General features: G+C 39.1%; 1 protein-coding gene across 3 annotated transcripts in view; it reads left to right on the forward strand.

Annotated features, from left to right (window-relative positions):
• SETX (senataxin) overlaps window positions 1-17,060 on the forward strand; it is a 41,209-nt gene that overhangs the window by 15,971 nt on the left and 8,178 nt on the right. For 2 of the 3 annotated variants that reach the window (XM_090021763.1, XM_090021765.1), the window contains exons 9-21: window positions 733-5,358; window positions 5,758-5,860; window positions 6,607-6,783; window positions 7,933-8,162; window positions 8,708-8,875; window positions 9,215-9,371; window positions 10,687-10,788; window positions 11,356-11,471; window positions 12,366-12,437; window positions 13,288-13,437; window positions 14,153-14,260; window positions 15,358-15,545; window positions 15,919-16,011. In XM_090021763.1, coding sequence (XP_089877889.1) covers window positions 733-5,358; window positions 5,758-5,860; window positions 6,607-6,783; window positions 7,933-8,162; window positions 8,708-8,875; window positions 9,215-9,371; window positions 10,687-10,788; window positions 11,356-11,471; window positions 12,366-12,437; window positions 13,288-13,437; window positions 14,153-14,260; window positions 15,358-15,545; window positions 15,919-16,011 — 6,290 coding nt within the window. The remainder of the gene's footprint in view (window positions 1-732; window positions 5,359-5,757; window positions 5,861-6,606; window positions 6,784-7,932; window positions 8,163-8,707; window positions 8,876-9,214; window positions 9,372-10,686; window positions 10,789-11,355; window positions 11,472-12,365; window positions 12,438-13,287; window positions 13,438-14,152; window positions 14,261-15,357; window positions 15,546-15,918; window positions 16,012-17,060) is intronic. The other variant, XM_090021764.1, reaches the window with a different exon arrangement.

The raw sequence follows: 17,060 nt of genomic DNA on the forward strand, positions 1-17,060 counted from the left end.
TGATTTTCACTGTTTATCTTGAATAGTCGGTCACTTCCTCTATCTTTCAGCTGGCTGTTGCAGGAGAGGCATTTTTTATACAATTAGGCCTTTGTTTAATAATATGGAAAAATTGGCAAGGGGACTAGGAGGCAAGTGTTTGTACTTGAAAATATTTTAACCCTTTACAAATGCTTTGTAGATGTAAAAATATATTGTTTTAATATTTCAATGTTCCATACCTGGGGGATATTAAAGGATGCCATCAACTATAAGTGTTTTGTCTTATGGTTGTATGGATCAGTAGGTAATGTATACATTCTTTACTGTTTCTGATAGAAGCAACGTGTACCTCAATGAATCTGTTTCTTTTTAGGTCATGAATATTCTCTCATATGTATAGTAGAAAGTCTGTAATCCATTAAATGTAGTTCATTTGACCATGTGGGAGCTGCAGGATCATAGCAGCATAGTGATTAGTGTTTTGGGACTTAGGGAAGCATTTTTGTAGGTTACACTTTAGGATTAGAGCTTCATTGTGGTATCCTATATGCCATGGACATAATATTATTAGTAATTGATTTTAAGGTTGAATAGGAATATTGTGCCAAGTCATTGTGCCTACAAATTATTTGACAAACCTTTGTGGAAGAAAGTTACCTTTTGGTTTAAAAAAAAAAATTAAGATATAGCAAAGCAAGACAAGTGATGCAGTACTTCATGCTAAGGCTTTCAATTTTTTTTCCTCCCCAGGACGCTGGGTGGAAGACTGCCATTTGTCCAGATTATTGCCCCAATATGTATGAAGATATGCAGACATTGGCCAATGTGCTTCAGTCTGATATTGGCCAAGATATGCGAGTCCATAACAGTACATTTTTGTGGTTCATCCCTTTTGTTCAATCACTTATGGATCTCAAGGACTTGGGAGTAGCCTACATTGTAGAGGTCATTCACCATCTCTGCTCAGAAATCAAAGCCGTTCTCAATGAAAGAGTTCAGCAGTGTGACAAAGTCTCTGAATTTTTCATCCTGATTTTAGTGTCGATTATTGAGCTACATAGAAATAAGAAGTGTCTGCATTTGTTGTGGATCAGCTCACAAGAGTGGGTGGAAGCAATAGTGAAATGTTCTAAACTCCCAAATGTAGCATTTATGCGACATGGTGAAAAAACACCAGCAATATCCTCTCAGTCTTTTAACTCAGTGCAGTATGCGTGTGTTCAGTTGATACGCAGCCTTCTTCGAGAAGGATACCAAATAGGGCAGCAAACTCTTTGCAAGCAATACCTAGACAAACTAAATCTGCTTCTCCGTGGAAACATTTCTCTGGGTTGGCACCTGAGCAGCCGGGAAACCCAAGAATTACAAACCTGTTTAAAGCAGGTAATAAAAAGTATAAAGGACAAATCCACAAGTTCTTCATTCCTTTTGGAGAACAGCTCAATCTGTACAACTTCATCCACTGTTCTTATGAAACAAGAGAGAGGGAAATCTGATGACAGATGTAAAATGAAGACACATCCCAAGGATGACTTCAGCCCATCATTTTCTTCAGCATGTAGGAGAGATGAAGTATGTCCCCAGAGTCCTTCCCCGAGAAGAGGAGATGCTTCGGAAGAGGAATATAAAATACCATCTGCCTACAATTCCTGTGCAACTACTGACTGCTTTTTGACAAATGTTAAAAAAGAACTCAGTGGGTCAGCTGTGGAGCATGAAGGTCAAACTAGCTTTGTAACAACAGACAAATACACGGATATCCATAATAATGAAAATAACCCCCAAGTAGAGAACTATGCCAAGAACAGTACCTTACTTAATCAGGTGTGCAGCCCAGATCTCCACTGTTCTGATATAAAAAGCTGTGGGGTGTTGGAAGCCAATTGTAAAACAGGAGCCAGGTTGCCAGCGTGTCTGACTGCTCAGCCTTGTATTATTTCTGAAGTCGTTTGCAACTCAAGTGAAAAAGATGTCAGTCTCTCCCTTAATGCCTGCTCAAGTTTTAAGGTAGATGACAATAAACTCAGCAATTTGAAAACCAGTGTACAGAAAGGTGATTTGGCCACAAAATTATTGCAGTTGATGAAGTCATCACCACATTTGAAGAAAAACAAAGCAAATGATGCGCCAAATTCAGGAACAGACCAACCACAGTCTCGTCCTGAGAGTATGCATGCAAAAGAAGATCGTAGCAAAGATCTGGGAGTGAATGTTGCGCGTGAAGGTGAAATGCCAATTAGTTGTCATACTCCAAAAGGCCCTGAAAGTCAGGAGGGCAGATGCCTGAATGGCATTGTTGAGATCAAGCCTCTGTCTGCTAAGCAAGAAAAAAATAATGCACAACTAGAGTTTTCAAGTTTCTTTAAAAAAGAGGTTAATTTGCCTAAAAATGAAGTGGGTGGTGATGATGATAACCATATTCCATGTACAGCGATTATAGGTAACTTGTCAAAAAAAATATCCCATGCAGGAAGATCAAGTTCTTTGTCAAAGTTTCTGTTAAATAAAGACTTGAATGCAGAGTCTTCAGACCAAGAGCAGTCTAATTTTGGCAATTTACACCCAAGGCAAGATGCCTGCAAAGAACAAATTGTGAGCAAACTACACGTGGCTGAAATTTCAGTGGGTGTTAGTATTCCACCTATATCTAGTGGTGAAGGGGGGAGGCCTAGTAATACCCCTCAAATCAGTCCACACTCAATTAAGAGAGAATCAGAAGACAGGCCACTAACAATTTCCAGGTATTTTAAAAGGGAAGGGGTTTTGGAGAGAAAAAATGATGAGAGTAAAGAAGTGATTGCATGTGATTTAGCGAATAGGATTTCTGGGTCTAGGACCTTAACAGACTCTCAGCTCGATAGAGACCTTCACAAACTATCTTTAGCTGCCTATACCAAAGGTGTCAACTTTTCTCTTGATTCAAGCCAAGAAATCGAACCACAGCATTGTCTGCCTGACATAATGAGGAAAGTAAAAGGTGCTGTTAGATCTTCTTCTAATGGCCCAAGTAATGAGACCTCATTCGATGCTGATTGTCCCAACAATCAAGTCATTATCATTTCAGATTCATCTTCTGATGATGAAAAAAAAATAGTTATTGAGAAGCAAACTGGAAAAATAGATGACAGCATATGTCCAGAAAAGCAGCCTTTAACATCTGCCTGTGTTTCTGATGGTGTGAGCAAGAAAGAACAGATGAAGAGTCATAGCTCCCCATTGCCATACGAGGATTATGAATCTCAGTATTTTGAATTTGAAACTGAAGATGATGTCTTTTCAGTTTGGCAAGATTCTCAGATGGATGACAAAAATGTGAATCAAGTCCGTGAGCAGATGCCTTCAGCAGGCAGCTGTTCTTCAAATAATTTAGAGTTGGAAGATGAGACAAATGAATGGGGCTATGATACAGATTACATCAGCGATGATGTCATCGAACAAGCAGCCAAGGATGCTGAAAAGCAGATAAGTTCTGTTTTTTATCAGAAGAAAGCTGGTACAGCTGAAATAAAATCCGAGTTAACTAGTCAGGAACCTGCTACAAAGAGAAATGCAGCAGATCAAGTGGAGCGTTCTTACACACATCCTGTTGCTAAACATGGTACAACAAAAACAAGCCTGACAGAACTCAGAACATCTACATCAAAAGCATCATTAGCTAAGAAGCTGGCTGTTAAAAAAGGCAGTGCAAGTCCAAGTAAAAGTTTAGCAAAATCCAAAGTGGCAAGAGCAGCTTGCAGGAGTCCTAGAAAAATGAATCTTAAAACTACACAAAGCAAAAAATTGCCTCAGGCCAGTTGTAAAAATACTGAACCCTGCAGGTCAACTCCTGCCGTAGTTCCTCCAAAGAAAGTTCGCCAATGTCCTAAACCAACATCAACTGCAGAAAAACTTGGTTTGAAAAAGGCACCCCGCAAAGCTTTTGAGTTATCTCAGCGGTCTTTAGAGAGTATGGCCGAACTACGTAACTATGGCAGAGTTGCTGGAGCAGTTACGGTTCCGCAGAAACAAAAAACTATATTAATTGATCCCCGGAATCTTCGTGTCAAAAATAATAAAAAAATGCTGGCGTCCCAAGATCTGCAGTTTTTAAGGCAGACGAGGCCCAAACAAGAGGGCAGAGGGAAAAATCGGGTTGGAAGTTCTGGGAGTAGAAGCAAAAGAATAGTTAAAAGGGCAGACCCGACGGCTGCTATACAGCAACCTACAGCTTTTGACTTGGCTTCTGCTTCAAGAACCAGTCAAAGAACATCTGAGCAAGTTGGTTGTCTTTCTACCCCGGACAAAATACAAATGAGGAAAAGTTGCTCATCTGAGAGTGAGGAAGTCCAGCCTGTACCTATGTTTAAAATGCCTGCTTCTGCAGAGCCCACCTCTAAAACAGAAGGCAACAATACAGCAATTCCTGTTTTGCCATATTTTCCTTCCCCTTTAACTGCAGAGGGTAAAAGTGAAGCCGCAGAAAAAGACTGCATTGTCAAGGCCACTTCCCTGTTACCACCTCAGTGTCAGGAGGCAAGTTTAAAAGAGAACATGTTTAAATTGAATGAAAATGATGACGATGACTTATTTTTAACTCAGTCAGATCCTGTGGATATGGAAATGTGTTCCCAAGTGGAAAACATTATTATACTTCCTAGTAAAGAGCCACTAGAGATGGAAGGAAATGCTGCTGAAAGCCTGTTGCAGAATGAGCCTTCCAGTATTGTGATGTGTAAGTACAAAGACTGTACAGAGAAGGTGGAAAAAACAGGGGAGTTTTGTAGTAAGCATTCTCTTAATGATTCATCAGATCATCTCTTTGTCAAGCCTCTGCCACCAAAGATTGTCAAACCTCCTACTACCAAAATTTTCAGCTCAAACTCTTCTTCGCGGAATGCCAGTCTCAGTAAGGATCTTGAAAATAGTTCAAAACTTTCCCTGGTTTCAAAAAACAAACTTAATGCAGTAAAACCTGCAGCATCCAAGCCAGTGAATCCAAAAGCTGTATCATCAGAGAATCGGGTGTTCAAGACCCCAAGTTTCAACAGTATTCTTCGGCCCCAGAATTCCAGCAATGTTCTCCGGGCCCAGAACATGCAGACTAAAGCTGTTTCAAATTTCCAGGGTTGGCCTGCCGCTCAGACTTGTGTAGGGCAAGAAAAACGGGTCTCTTACTTCCCACAGTCAAATACTCTTGTCACTGTGCAGCGTGATCCTACTATTTTTGTTAAAGAAGTCCTGAAATGGAATTATGAGATATTTGCCAACTTTGGCAGTTTTGGACCTCCAAATAACCTTCTTCAGGCAATTGTGGCATCTGTTCCTGTCAAGTTCCAAGGATACAATGACTATTTTGACACATTTTTCCCCTTGATGATGCTAAATGCCTTTGAAACGGTAAGTAATTTACCTGTTTCGCCTTTAAACTATTTCCTCCTTTCCCCTTCCCCCCAACTTTCTGTCTTTTATAATGGGCTGTTATTCATCAAATATAGAGAAGTTTAGGACAACTATATGTTGCATGTCCTCTTAACTCAATTTCTAAGAATGCTATGCTATTACGATTTAAAAGAAAATCTTAGAACGTTTGTACATTTCTGTAGGAAGAAGTTTGAAGATCTAAAATACTGTAGAACACTTCAGTGATCAAGAAAATGAGGGTCTTTTTTGCTTTGTTTCCTGCATCACCTCCTCTCCCACTCGCTCCAGCAGAGCAATTCAATGCACCTTCAAGGTGACTTGCAAAGGCAAAAAAGCTAAGTTTCTGCTCCTTTTTTCCCCCCATTTTGTGTATAGCTGGCACAAGAATGGCAAGAAAGTCAGAAGGTTAAAGAGAAGAATGCTTATCATTTGCATTTAAAAAAGTTCTCTGCTGACTTGAATCAAGCTGAATTTACAGGTAAGAATATTTATGAAGCCTTGCTACTTTGGGAGATGAAAAAGAACAATGTCATTATGCCTTAATGAATTACAAGTTAGAGGAGTAGAAAAAGGTGGAAGAGGTGCACACCTCAAGCCTTGATTCATGCTGAAGCAATGAGCCAGGTCTGATACCTATTCACATATAGTGAGCGTGGTTATAAATGTCTAGGAAGAAATTGCCAGGAAAAATGCACCTTTCCAGTGGCAGATGGCAAAAGCTTTTGTTCTTGCTTTATGAGCTAACATTGAATATGCAAAACCCCAAATTTATGAGAGAGTATTGTTGATTTTTAAATATATATTTAAAAATATTCCCTAAGACTGAAAATATATGGCAAAAATATCTTTATATGCTTCAAAATGATTCACTGTAATGGTTGGTTTTTGAATATTGAATATGTTGGATTTTGTCCACTTAGAATTTTGTTTTGATAACAGGTTTCTTAATGAGAAGGAATGAAATAGTTTGTCTTGCTTTGGTTTCACGCATTTTAATTGGGAATCAGGAATTAAATTATACTCCTTGCATTGATTCCTTTTGTGGCTTGCGATTCCCTTGGGGTTGAGCAGATCATGCTTTCTATATAGTCTTGTCTCAAATAATTGTAGTGCTTCAACAGTTAGTAAGCGCATAATTCATAAGTGCACACAATAAATTAAAAATTCCGAGGTCATCCACATGCAAGATGGCTGTTACTTGAATTTTTACATTATTCCTGGTAGTTTACATTCGGGAAAGGGATCTGGTCAAGCAGCTTCATCCAAAGGAGGAAGATTTGATTTTTCTGGTTGTGCATGAAAAGCAAAACCCCTTGGCAGAGGAAAGTGAGATGGATTGCCATCCTGTGCGTCATGTTGGTCACGTGACCCGCTTCTCCCGTACCCATTTCACAGAACGAGGTAAGCAAGCTTGGTTAAGAGAAGGTGTAGCATTATTAGTCCTTTGGGAAATGAACATCTGAGTTTTGCAGGAGATGATTTTTAATAAAGTCATTTTATTTCTTACAGCAGCATGTTTCACAGAGTCCATTCTTGATGCAGGTTTAACTTCTTGGCATTTATTTTCTGGCATTCCATTTTAGCAAGAGCTTTTGCTCCAAACTTGTTATCTAGCTGACTGAATAGCAAATTGAGTTCCCTTTTAAAATTGAAATGGTCTCCGAGCAGAATGGTTTGTAACATTTGTTCAAGCATCGCTGTGAGTATTTGATCAGACCTTCCATCTAGGTTTGTAGTTTCAAACTTAAAAATGGCTCTTTTTTGTTATTGGTGGTAATGGTTTATTTAGACATTGCAAATTTCTTCCAGATACTATTCCTAAACATCTGTGGAATCACTAGAAAACAGTTACTCTCTCTGTAATAGTGTGCCTTATTATATTTTAACACCTAAGTTTTCTTCTTTTCATAGTGGCATGTTTTTAGCTACTGTGATAAAAATGGGATTCCTTTTGGAATGATCCAGCTCTGTTGTTAGCTGACGGAAAGTGTTGAATTGAACACACTCCTCCCCCAAACAGAAGTTTAAATGCTTTTTCCCAGTTACAGCTACAAGAGCTGTAAGAGTTACAGCTACAAGAGCTGTAACAGGCCAAGAGTCAAACCCACACGTCTCCCATGTAGTTTTTATAAGCTTGTTACAGCAGATATCCAAAACTTCTTGGGTAAAGTTGCTTTAAAGCCAAAACTTAATGGTGAGTAAGGTCTATGTGCACTTGTGGGCATTCAGCATCTTGTAGGTCTGGTCCCCCAACTCCCATGAACTCAGCTGGTTAATGCTAAGTATCTTCTAGAAGATGAGCATGGAGTTTCAGAAGTCAGCTGTTTGAAAGGAAATGTAACCATTACAATTGAAAAATTAATAGTAGAAGAGTAGCATGTGTTATTGCTTGCCCAACAAAGTAAAGCAATGGGAGGTAAAGATAATGGTCACAGTCGACTTGCTTGTTGGTATTCTTATATCAAGCAGCATCTGGTCCTAACAGCCCAATGTACTTTGAATTGATCCTTTTACTGTTATGATACTTTCTTTCCTCCTTTCTTCGTACAGGTCAAAATGAGCAGCGTATTGTTTGTCATCTTTTTGTCCAAACACGAGGCAATTTGTCATCCTACATAAATCAGCAGGTGAAATGTGAAGTGGTCAGCTCTCTAGTTACTACACAACGAAAGTTCAGAGGTCTGCTACTGTTGGGTAGGAGTCCTCTTGCTAAAGCCATCATACATCCAAATTATAATGACTTCTGTCCAAGAGATTTGAGTACTGCTTCCGAGAGAACTGTAAGTCCTTTACAAGTTAAATAGTAATGCTAGTGAAAGTGTGAAACGTAGGCCAATCCGTACCTTTTATTTTATCAGGCTTCTTGCATTTTAATTTAGAAAAGTCAGATAAAAGGTTAGGGCCTGACTGAATGTGGTATTGGGAAGCTGAGTGAGGTTTGAAAAAACATCTTTCAGTTTCAAACTCTGTCTTGGCATTGAATTTGGGGTACAGATAAAAGAGATTGAACATGTGTTTAGGAGACTTTATTGTTATGACTTAGAGTGCAGTTTTGTATTAGTAGCTCTCTCAAAGAAGCATTCGGTTGTCTACTCTTCTGTGGAGAAATATTGGTTTTAAAAAAAAAAGGTAACCTGGAATATAGGTTTGAGAGGAAACAATCTTCTCCTTGCAGCTTCCAGATCAGGCATTTGTATACAGAAAGCAAACCCAGGCTCAAAAACTTGTGTACCCTTGAGGCTCTCCATCCTGAAGACATGAGGAGAAACACCTGAAAATTATTTGATTTGGTAATGCAGTGTTCCTTTTTTTTCTTCCCCTGTAGACATCATACTATAAAGAATACAATGAAGATCAGAAGAAAGCTATTGAAACTGCTTATGCCATGGTGAAGCAGCACCCAGGCCTTCCTAGAATCTGCCTGATTCACGGACCACCTGGTACAGGAAAATCAAAAACTATTGTTGGACTCCTGTTCCGTATCTTAAGTGAGGTATGCAGTATGGAACTATAATCACCTTGGGTACTTGGTTTTGCTTGCCCAAAAGAAAAAGCAAAAACAAGTCCATAATCTAGCATAGTAAATGGAATTATTGCTGTAATGAGGTACTTGTTGTTGTAGCCATTAGGAAATGTAATTATTTCACTTAAAGCTCTTTGTTACGGCATAAGAGGCTATGAGGTTTTCATTGGATGCTAGCCACAACACTGGAAATGAAATGTCTTTCTGAGTAAGCCAGCCAGATTGAGAGAAGTGCAACTGGTCGGTCATTTGAAATGAACAGACTAGACTCAACAACATGTTTTGATTTCTTTGTTAATTAACCCACAGAAGTTTGGGAAGGAGAATCCAGCTCAAAATATGAATGCCAAGATCAAGCGAAATCGTGTTCTGGTTTGTGCACCATCCAATGCTGCTATTGACGAGCTCATGAAAAAGATCATCCTTGAATTCAAAGAAAAATGTCAAAATATAAAAAATCCTTTGGGTATGAACAGATCGTATGTTTAAAGTTTGTTCATAAATGGGCAACGTTTGAAGGTTAACTAGAAGGCAGCTCCCTTTATAGTATCACATTATGGATAAAGCATGTGTACAGTTACGGCATTGTGTGGCTGAAGAGTAAGCTACATTTTCTCTGAAGAGTATAGTTAGTATGAACTCAAGCTTGATGCTTGTTGTTTTCATATATTTCTCAAGAAAGCACATGCCGTAAATTGTTTGTCAGTGGGTTATAGTCTTTATTAATAAGTACTTATACTTGTAATTTTAAGTCGTCATTGCTGATTCTTTTTCTTCCTTTGTGCTAATATCTGTTTTCTGCTTGTTAAGCATGTCTCTAAACTTGGGATGGAAGGTTGTTTGCTTGTTTTATTTTTATATATATATATTGAAAAGCTGCTGGAATGTGGTTTGCTTTAAGTTTAAGAGCAACTCAAATTAAGGATAAAACTCTCTTGCAATATGCTTTGACATTTAATTTGCTTTCTTGTTTTTTTTTTCCCTCCTGTACTTGTTTGTGCTTGTTGTGAATTTGGCAAGGACTAAACGAGGCAGCAGTGTTCTGAAGGTTTTTTCTGCAGAGCAGATACTAATTCCACAGTCATGTGGACACTGCATTTTTTTTTTTTTGCAGTCTTCTAACAAAAATGTGCTTCTAATAAAAATGTGTTTCAGGAAAAGAAAAGCTTTTCTCGGCTAGAAGTATTGCAAACTTGGCTAGCAAAGCTGAAGAATGCATTACCTAAATGAACAAAAAACAGATCATGTATTATATGAGGCAACAATTACATATGCAAATAGATCACATTTTGTTTTCTGAAACATAGATCTGTTAAATTACTAGCTGCCTTCACACAGGTATGAATTAACTGTAGTAATCTCCTGATAGTAGAGCAGGGGTTTTCAACCTTCTTGGGTCAGTGTACCCTCAACGGCCAGACATGGACCCCTGGTACATGTACCCCCGGCTGACAACCCCTGCAGTGAAGGCAAGGATTTTTGTGGGTAATATCCTTTATTGGACCAAGTGAATGGTTGGAATAGACTTAAACAAAGTGACCTGAAAAAGAATACATTGCATTCAAAACCTTGTCTATGGTCCATCCCAGCCATGCAACTGATCCAATAAAAGATATCACCCACAAAAATCCTTGCCTCTCACTTTTTTTTTTTTAAATTATTACAGCTACCACATCACTCAAACACTCTGAATACCATTTAATTATTGGTTTTAGTTCTTTTGAAATGTATTTCTCAAACATGCTGTCTAAGAGGATTCTAACAGTATGGTTTCTGTATAGGGAACTGTGGAGATATAAACCTAGTGCGACTGGGTCCACAAAAATCAATCAGCACTGATGTCCTGAGATTTAGCTTGGATAGTCAAGTTAGCTACAGAATGAGTGAGTAAAGTGCAGATTTTGTTTATTTATTTGGGTTTTTTTAAACCTTTATAAGGAGATGGTTTGGAGATTTGATGGGGCTGTGTACTTAGTTCCACTGCATGGGGGAGAGCCATTGTGATGGCAGATGTTTATAGAACAGTATATATTTTCCCAAAATATTTCACAAACCCTTTTCTTTGAGGGCCTTTGAGGGGTGCTGTCAGCAAAGTTTGGGCTAAACTACATTTTTTTTTTTTTTTTTTTTTTTTTAAAGCAAGTATACTTTCTATACAAATAAAAGCAAGTTCCAGGGAAAACCTTTCACCTTCTCCTCCCCCTCCATCTTCTCTCCCCCGCATGAGTAAAGAGTTTATTTAAAATCCAGACACTGCAGTCTGGTTAGTGAACAAGAGATGCTAAGTTCATTTTTCATTGCTCTAGGTAAGGGGCAAGGTGGGAGCATAAATAGTAATGAGTAAAGTAGGTGTTTTGAAGTCCTCCTATTTTTCATAACTGTGCAGAGGAGGTTGGTACGATTTTGTAGTACAAGTTTTAAACTTGTTTGTTTTTCATGTTCTTTTGTAGACCGGGGGCACTCTGGCCGTGATCAAGATTTTCACAAGAGAAAAGAAGCTCTGGATCGTCAGCTGGACATGCTCTCTCGTCAGCGAGCCATGGATAGGTGTGAAAAGAGGGAGAAGGTGGTTTGACTTGGATTTCATTCTTTGCAATTTTTTTTTGTACTCCAAAATGGAACTTAGAGAACCTTCTTTCTGAATCTAGCGTACCTTTTTTCATTTTGAGTAGAGGAACATTTTCCTTTCCATTTCCTATGATCCCATGACTCACACTATACTAGAATAGGCCAGAATCTTTCACAAAAAGCCTTTTCCTCTATCATTAAGAAGCTGTTAAAAATAGACATACGTTAATATGCAGACCTGGAGATGGCAGTTGTCAGAGTCCTTTGCTAACTGTTGCTAAATGTTGTTGCTAACTGGAAGTATTACTCCTTTCTAACTAAACTTAACCAGGGTCTTTGGAAACTTTTCATTCATTCAAGAGTGTGTGGGTGTGTTAAGTTTTCTTTAATGCTTGAAGTAGATGGATCAAGTGGCTGGATGTGACAGCTTTGTGATCATGTTTGTAGTACTTCTGTATGGGTGTTCCTTTGAGTCATAGTGGAAGCCCCTGCCTGGGGCAGGGTCGTCCCTATCCAAACCATCCCATACAAACCATAACCTAAGCTCTGCATAAGTCTCCCAGTTGTTGCATTAAACGCTTGGTATCCATGCTCAAGTTATAGCTTACAGATGACAAATTGTGATTCGTAGCAGTATGGAGAAAGGAAGTTCAAGGCCATATGTTCAAGAGTCTGAGTATCTTAGGTTGTAGACAGCTCACAATTTTGTATCTTTTCTGTGAAACTTATCAGCTTGGCCAGATGCATTTAGCTCTTAAAAGACTCTAAGTTTGATCATGTTTATAAAACCTTGAGGGTATAAGAGAACAAAGGGCCTTAGCAAATATGCATTGTTAATTGTGCTTGAAACAAAGGTTCAGTTCATTTATTTTATTTTTTTTCTCTCCCCCAGAGTCAAAAGTTGGATGATGAAATTGGCAGACTTTCAAAAGAGAGGCAAGAGCTTGCTTCTCAACTCAAGGAGGTAGGAACTTTTGCCTGGGGCAACTCTTTAAGACAGCCTTAGTTGAAATATTTATTGCTAACTTTTCATCTCCTGTGGAAGTGACTGTGATTTGGACTTAAAGCGGCTGAGAGCATAAGTCCAAAGCTTTAGTGGTAGTTTGACCTCTGATAGATATAAGCTGCCCATGAGTCTTTACTTTTTCCTTGGCAGGAAGCTTGGCTTGGGCTAATGTAGTCATTCTCAACCAGTGTACCACAGCACCCTGAGGTGCCATAAGATCCTTTCAGAGGTGTCATGGAGGTGCCGTGCAGTGTTAGTACTGTTAAGTTTGCAAACATGATTCACAAGAGAAACCCAGAGTTTGAAATGGAAATCCATAGTTGTGGTCTTTGTGAGTTTTGCAGCAGAATTGCTCTATTATTTATCTGTACTTAAAATAGTAAAAATAAGAGCTGGCATCTTCTAAGGGGTGTCCTGAATCTAAAAAGGTTGAGAACCACTGAGCTAATGGATTGATGAACTAATTCAAAGTGTCTTTGCCCTGTAGCCTACAGATACAAAAACAGACTTTTGCTAAGATTGCAGCCTGTATCTTGCAAATAGTGTAGAGCTTGGGAGGTCAAGTCAGCATAAAAATTTGGGCAGGTAGACTTTGCCTCATGTTCAGTTTCTTTGTGTGAGCACTAATCTCGCTGTAAGGAGCTAACTTCAGTATAACTGTACAATTAATACTTGAACTTCTTAGCTGCTAAAATTGGTCAGACTCTCGGGTAGTAAGAAAGGCAAACAGATAGTGCAAAAAGATCTGACAATGACTGACTAAAGGAAAGATGAATGGAGACATTGTGTCCTGTCCTTCTGCTCAAAGGTTCGAGGCCGTCCACAGGAAGTGCAGGCTAGCATCATTTTGGAGTCCCACATCATCTGCTGCACATTGAGCACAAGTGGAGGTTTTCTGCTGGAGTCTGCTTTTCGACGACAGGGACTTGACCCTTTCAGTTGCGTCATTGTGGATGAGGTCAGCAAAGCTATTAAACGACAACAGTACTAAATTGCCTAGCAGTGGCCACAGCAAAATATTTGAGAGGACAGCGAAATAGCCGTTCTTATGAGCTTACTACTTACGTTGCACTTTTTTCCTCAAAGCACTCCATTGTGGCATCTCAGAATAAGTTCTCCTCTTTGCCAGAGCCAGGCTTAGATCTCCAAATTGCCGTATCTTCTGCAGAGGATAGAAAGCTTCGTGCCCCCTTACTTAGCCAGTTTTTGTGGGTAGATTTCTTTGGTCCTACACATAAAGAGGAACTGTCCAAATCTACTTTCTACCATGCCTCTCAGAGATCCTACATCCACAAAGCCTGCATTTGTGAAATGCTTTTAAGTTAACTATCTCAATCATGTATCTGGTATCTTAATGAGTTATTTCTTTGAGTTAATGTAAACTGTAGCTCTTACCATAGGGATTCATCCAGATGGACGAGTTATATTTGTATCTGTTTTGAGAGCTCTGGAAGTAATTGGATATTAAGAGAAGAAATTTATTTTGGATTTGCTTGTTGAAAAAATTTAAGGAAAATATCTTTTTTCCCTCCCCTTTTTTGGCAACCTTTTTAAAAATGAATGTTTTAATTACTCTGCGTATGGTAGTGGAAAATATATAATGCTGCTTCTCTCCTTTCCTCCCGTTGGCTTATAATTGGAACTTTATTTCTTCTTGTTTGAACATATGAAAGGCAGGACAAGCATGTGAGGTTGAAACTCTCATTCCACTGATACATCGCTGTAGTAAACTTGTCCTTGTTGGAGATCCCAAGCAACTCCCTCCCACTGTAATATCTATGGTAAGTATTCAGATTGTATTGGTTCTTTTGCATAATGGAAATAGTGAAGGCACAATTAAACTAGTAACACAAGCTGCAGAAGTACTTAATTTGAGGCTAGGTTGCAGCCTATGAGCTTATGCTACATACAGAGAAAAAGGATTGTTCAGTAGTTGAGGGCATTGACCCTGACCTCAGCTGACCCACATACAGTCTGCACTGCCACAGACTTAGTGTGACCTTGGTCAACTTACCATGGGTATGTCTGAATGCAGTAAAAAATGTGACGGTAACCAGTGCGTAGACCCACCTGAAATTCTTTTAGGCTAGCCAATTCAGTTCTCAATAAACTTGTAGCTGTAGCAACACAGAACTCAGCACAGCTGGGAGAGAAAAGAAATAAAAACAGAAGGCATCCACACTGCTTGTGTCCTTCTGCCAGTGGGTCTGTCAAGACTAGTAAGCTAAAAAGATCCCACTTTGAAGGTCTTATATTCCAGGTACGAGTTAAAGTATTTAACTCTATCATAGTAATCATGGGAAGAGAAGCTGTGTAGTGTTGAATATCACACTGACAGTGGGGCTGATATGTCTAGAGAATTGATGGACTTGTTGGCTGAGGCTGACAGGAACTTGCTTAGTGCTTTGTTTGCACATCTCATGGAAGATGCTGATTTACAAAGTAAATCTAAATTTAAGAAAAGAACCTGAACTGAAGGTGTTTGTTCTCTTTTTACAAATTTGCCGTATCTTATTTTTTTTCTATTCCTAGTAATTTAATCCAGGTAATCTTAAAATGTAAATGTAAGTAATTTATACAGCACATAGCTGTTATGCACCTGAAACTAGTTTAGGCATTTTTTCTTATTTATCCTCAAGGTCAGGTCTCTGTTGCTAAAATTCTGCTGGAGTAATGTGGCAAACTTACTGACAACTACAGACTGAAAACTAAAATGTAAATATTTGTATTACTCTAAAACTCAGTGTCTCAGCAGTGAGGTAAAGATGTGAAAACTGTGTCCAATACCACAAGTTTAAACCCCTTTGGGAATACCTATGATGAAATTAAAGATGCACCTAACTCTACAAAACTCAATCCTGTGTCTTCCCTCTGGCAGAAAGCTCAGGATTATGGCTATGATCAGTCTTTGATGGCTCGCCTACACAAACATCTGGAAGAACAGGTGCAGCAAAATATTATAGGGAAGCTACCAGTTGTGCAGCTGACTGTACAATACAGGATGCATCCTGACATCTGCCTCTTCCCATCCAACTATGTTTATAGGAAGACTCTGAAGACTGACAGGTGAGTACCATTCTGATAGCTTTTTAAAAGGGGGTATTTATGGTAGACTAACAGGACTTGTTTGACATTTCAGTAATTATACTTTTGTGGAAGATTTCGTTATGTAAGAGAAGAAAAACTTTTTAACTAATGTGAAGACCTGTGTTCCCCTCTTTCTCTAGCTCTTGGCTTTGGTGCATTAATTCACTAGCTTGCTGTCTCTGATACTGGGATAATTCTTTGTCACCAATAACTCAAATCCATGCTTGGATCTAAGGAATCCAGATGAGAAGCTGCAAAACCTCTGGTTTTTGTTAACCTTAGTGAATAAATGATGTGTGAGTGCTCTAAACTTTACGGTCACCCGATTTATAATTATGCTTTTTTTTCATAGAGCAACAGAGGAGAGCCGATGTTCTTCAGATTGGCCATTTCAGCCCTACCTGGTCTTTGATGTAGCAGATGGGCATGAGAAACGGGATAAAGAGTAAGTTCTCCATTGCCCTGTCCAACAAATCCTAAATCTACTGAGGAGATTAACTGCAGCAGATGTTTTTTCATAGATGGAACATAGTCAAATCCCCATTCTAAACTGGACTTATCTGACGTTCGCAAATAATAAAACTTAGTTACTCAGGGATGAATTGCCACTCTGATATCAACATATTTATCTTGCCTTTATAAAATGGCTTAGATGCGAGTGATTGTGAGTTGATGCAAGACTGTTCAACCTGCACAGTTGTCTGATAATGAACAAGAGAACTTATGAAGAGTCTGTTCCCAACTGAGAATGAGTGTCTCTACACACTTCCAGTTTTTTCCTTTTTTTTTTTTCTTTTCATGTCCCATTTAAAAATCACTTTTCCTACAGGAGAATATTCACAGTTAAGTTATAAGAGGTCTTCAACTGAAGGATGTGAGCAGGGAGCCCTGACTCTGTTTCTTCTGTCACTTAGCCCTGGGACTTTTCCTGGCTGTCTGATGTCAGTCATCTTTTAGCTTTAAAAAGCTTCTGTTGCCTGCAGTTAGTCTGGGGGGAGTTCCACTGAAACTCTCTGAATTATTCCTCTGACTCCATTCAGCCCAGTCTGTGATGTGTATAGTCTGCTGCTGCTTTGCTCTTTCAACCATGGTTTGTGCTGAATCCCCTGATATCTGATTGTGATGCTCTCTTCTAAGGTATATTGTCACATCAGTTCAGTTCTGAAGAGGGATGGGCCTTTGTTTCATCTACACATGCTTCAGCTAACTTGATCAAGTGAAAAGGCGTAAAACACTCAGCAGCATCTGTCTGGACTTAAGTCAGTTTTGTCTGTCTCTGTGCTTGCTTCATTTCTATCTTTGGGATGGCATCTCAGCTGGCTTTTGCTTTTCAAGGGTGCAAGTTTTAAATTAATACTCTCTTTGTGGTAGCGTGGACTTTTGGTCCCAGGCGCCTTGGTTTGGTGGCTTACAAGCAGTCAGTTCATACCAACTGTCGTTGCTTAACCTAGAACCTGTTCTCCAGGTCTGTATGATGTCACTGACTTGCTCTTC

Source organism: Crocodylus siamensis, chromosome 11, assembly GCF_052110815.1.
Source record: "Crocodylus siamensis isolate JL-2025a chromosome 11, ASM5211081v1, whole genome shotgun sequence".
Classification (NCBI taxonomy): domain Eukaryota; kingdom Metazoa; phylum Chordata; order Crocodylia; family Crocodylidae; genus Crocodylus; species Crocodylus siamensis.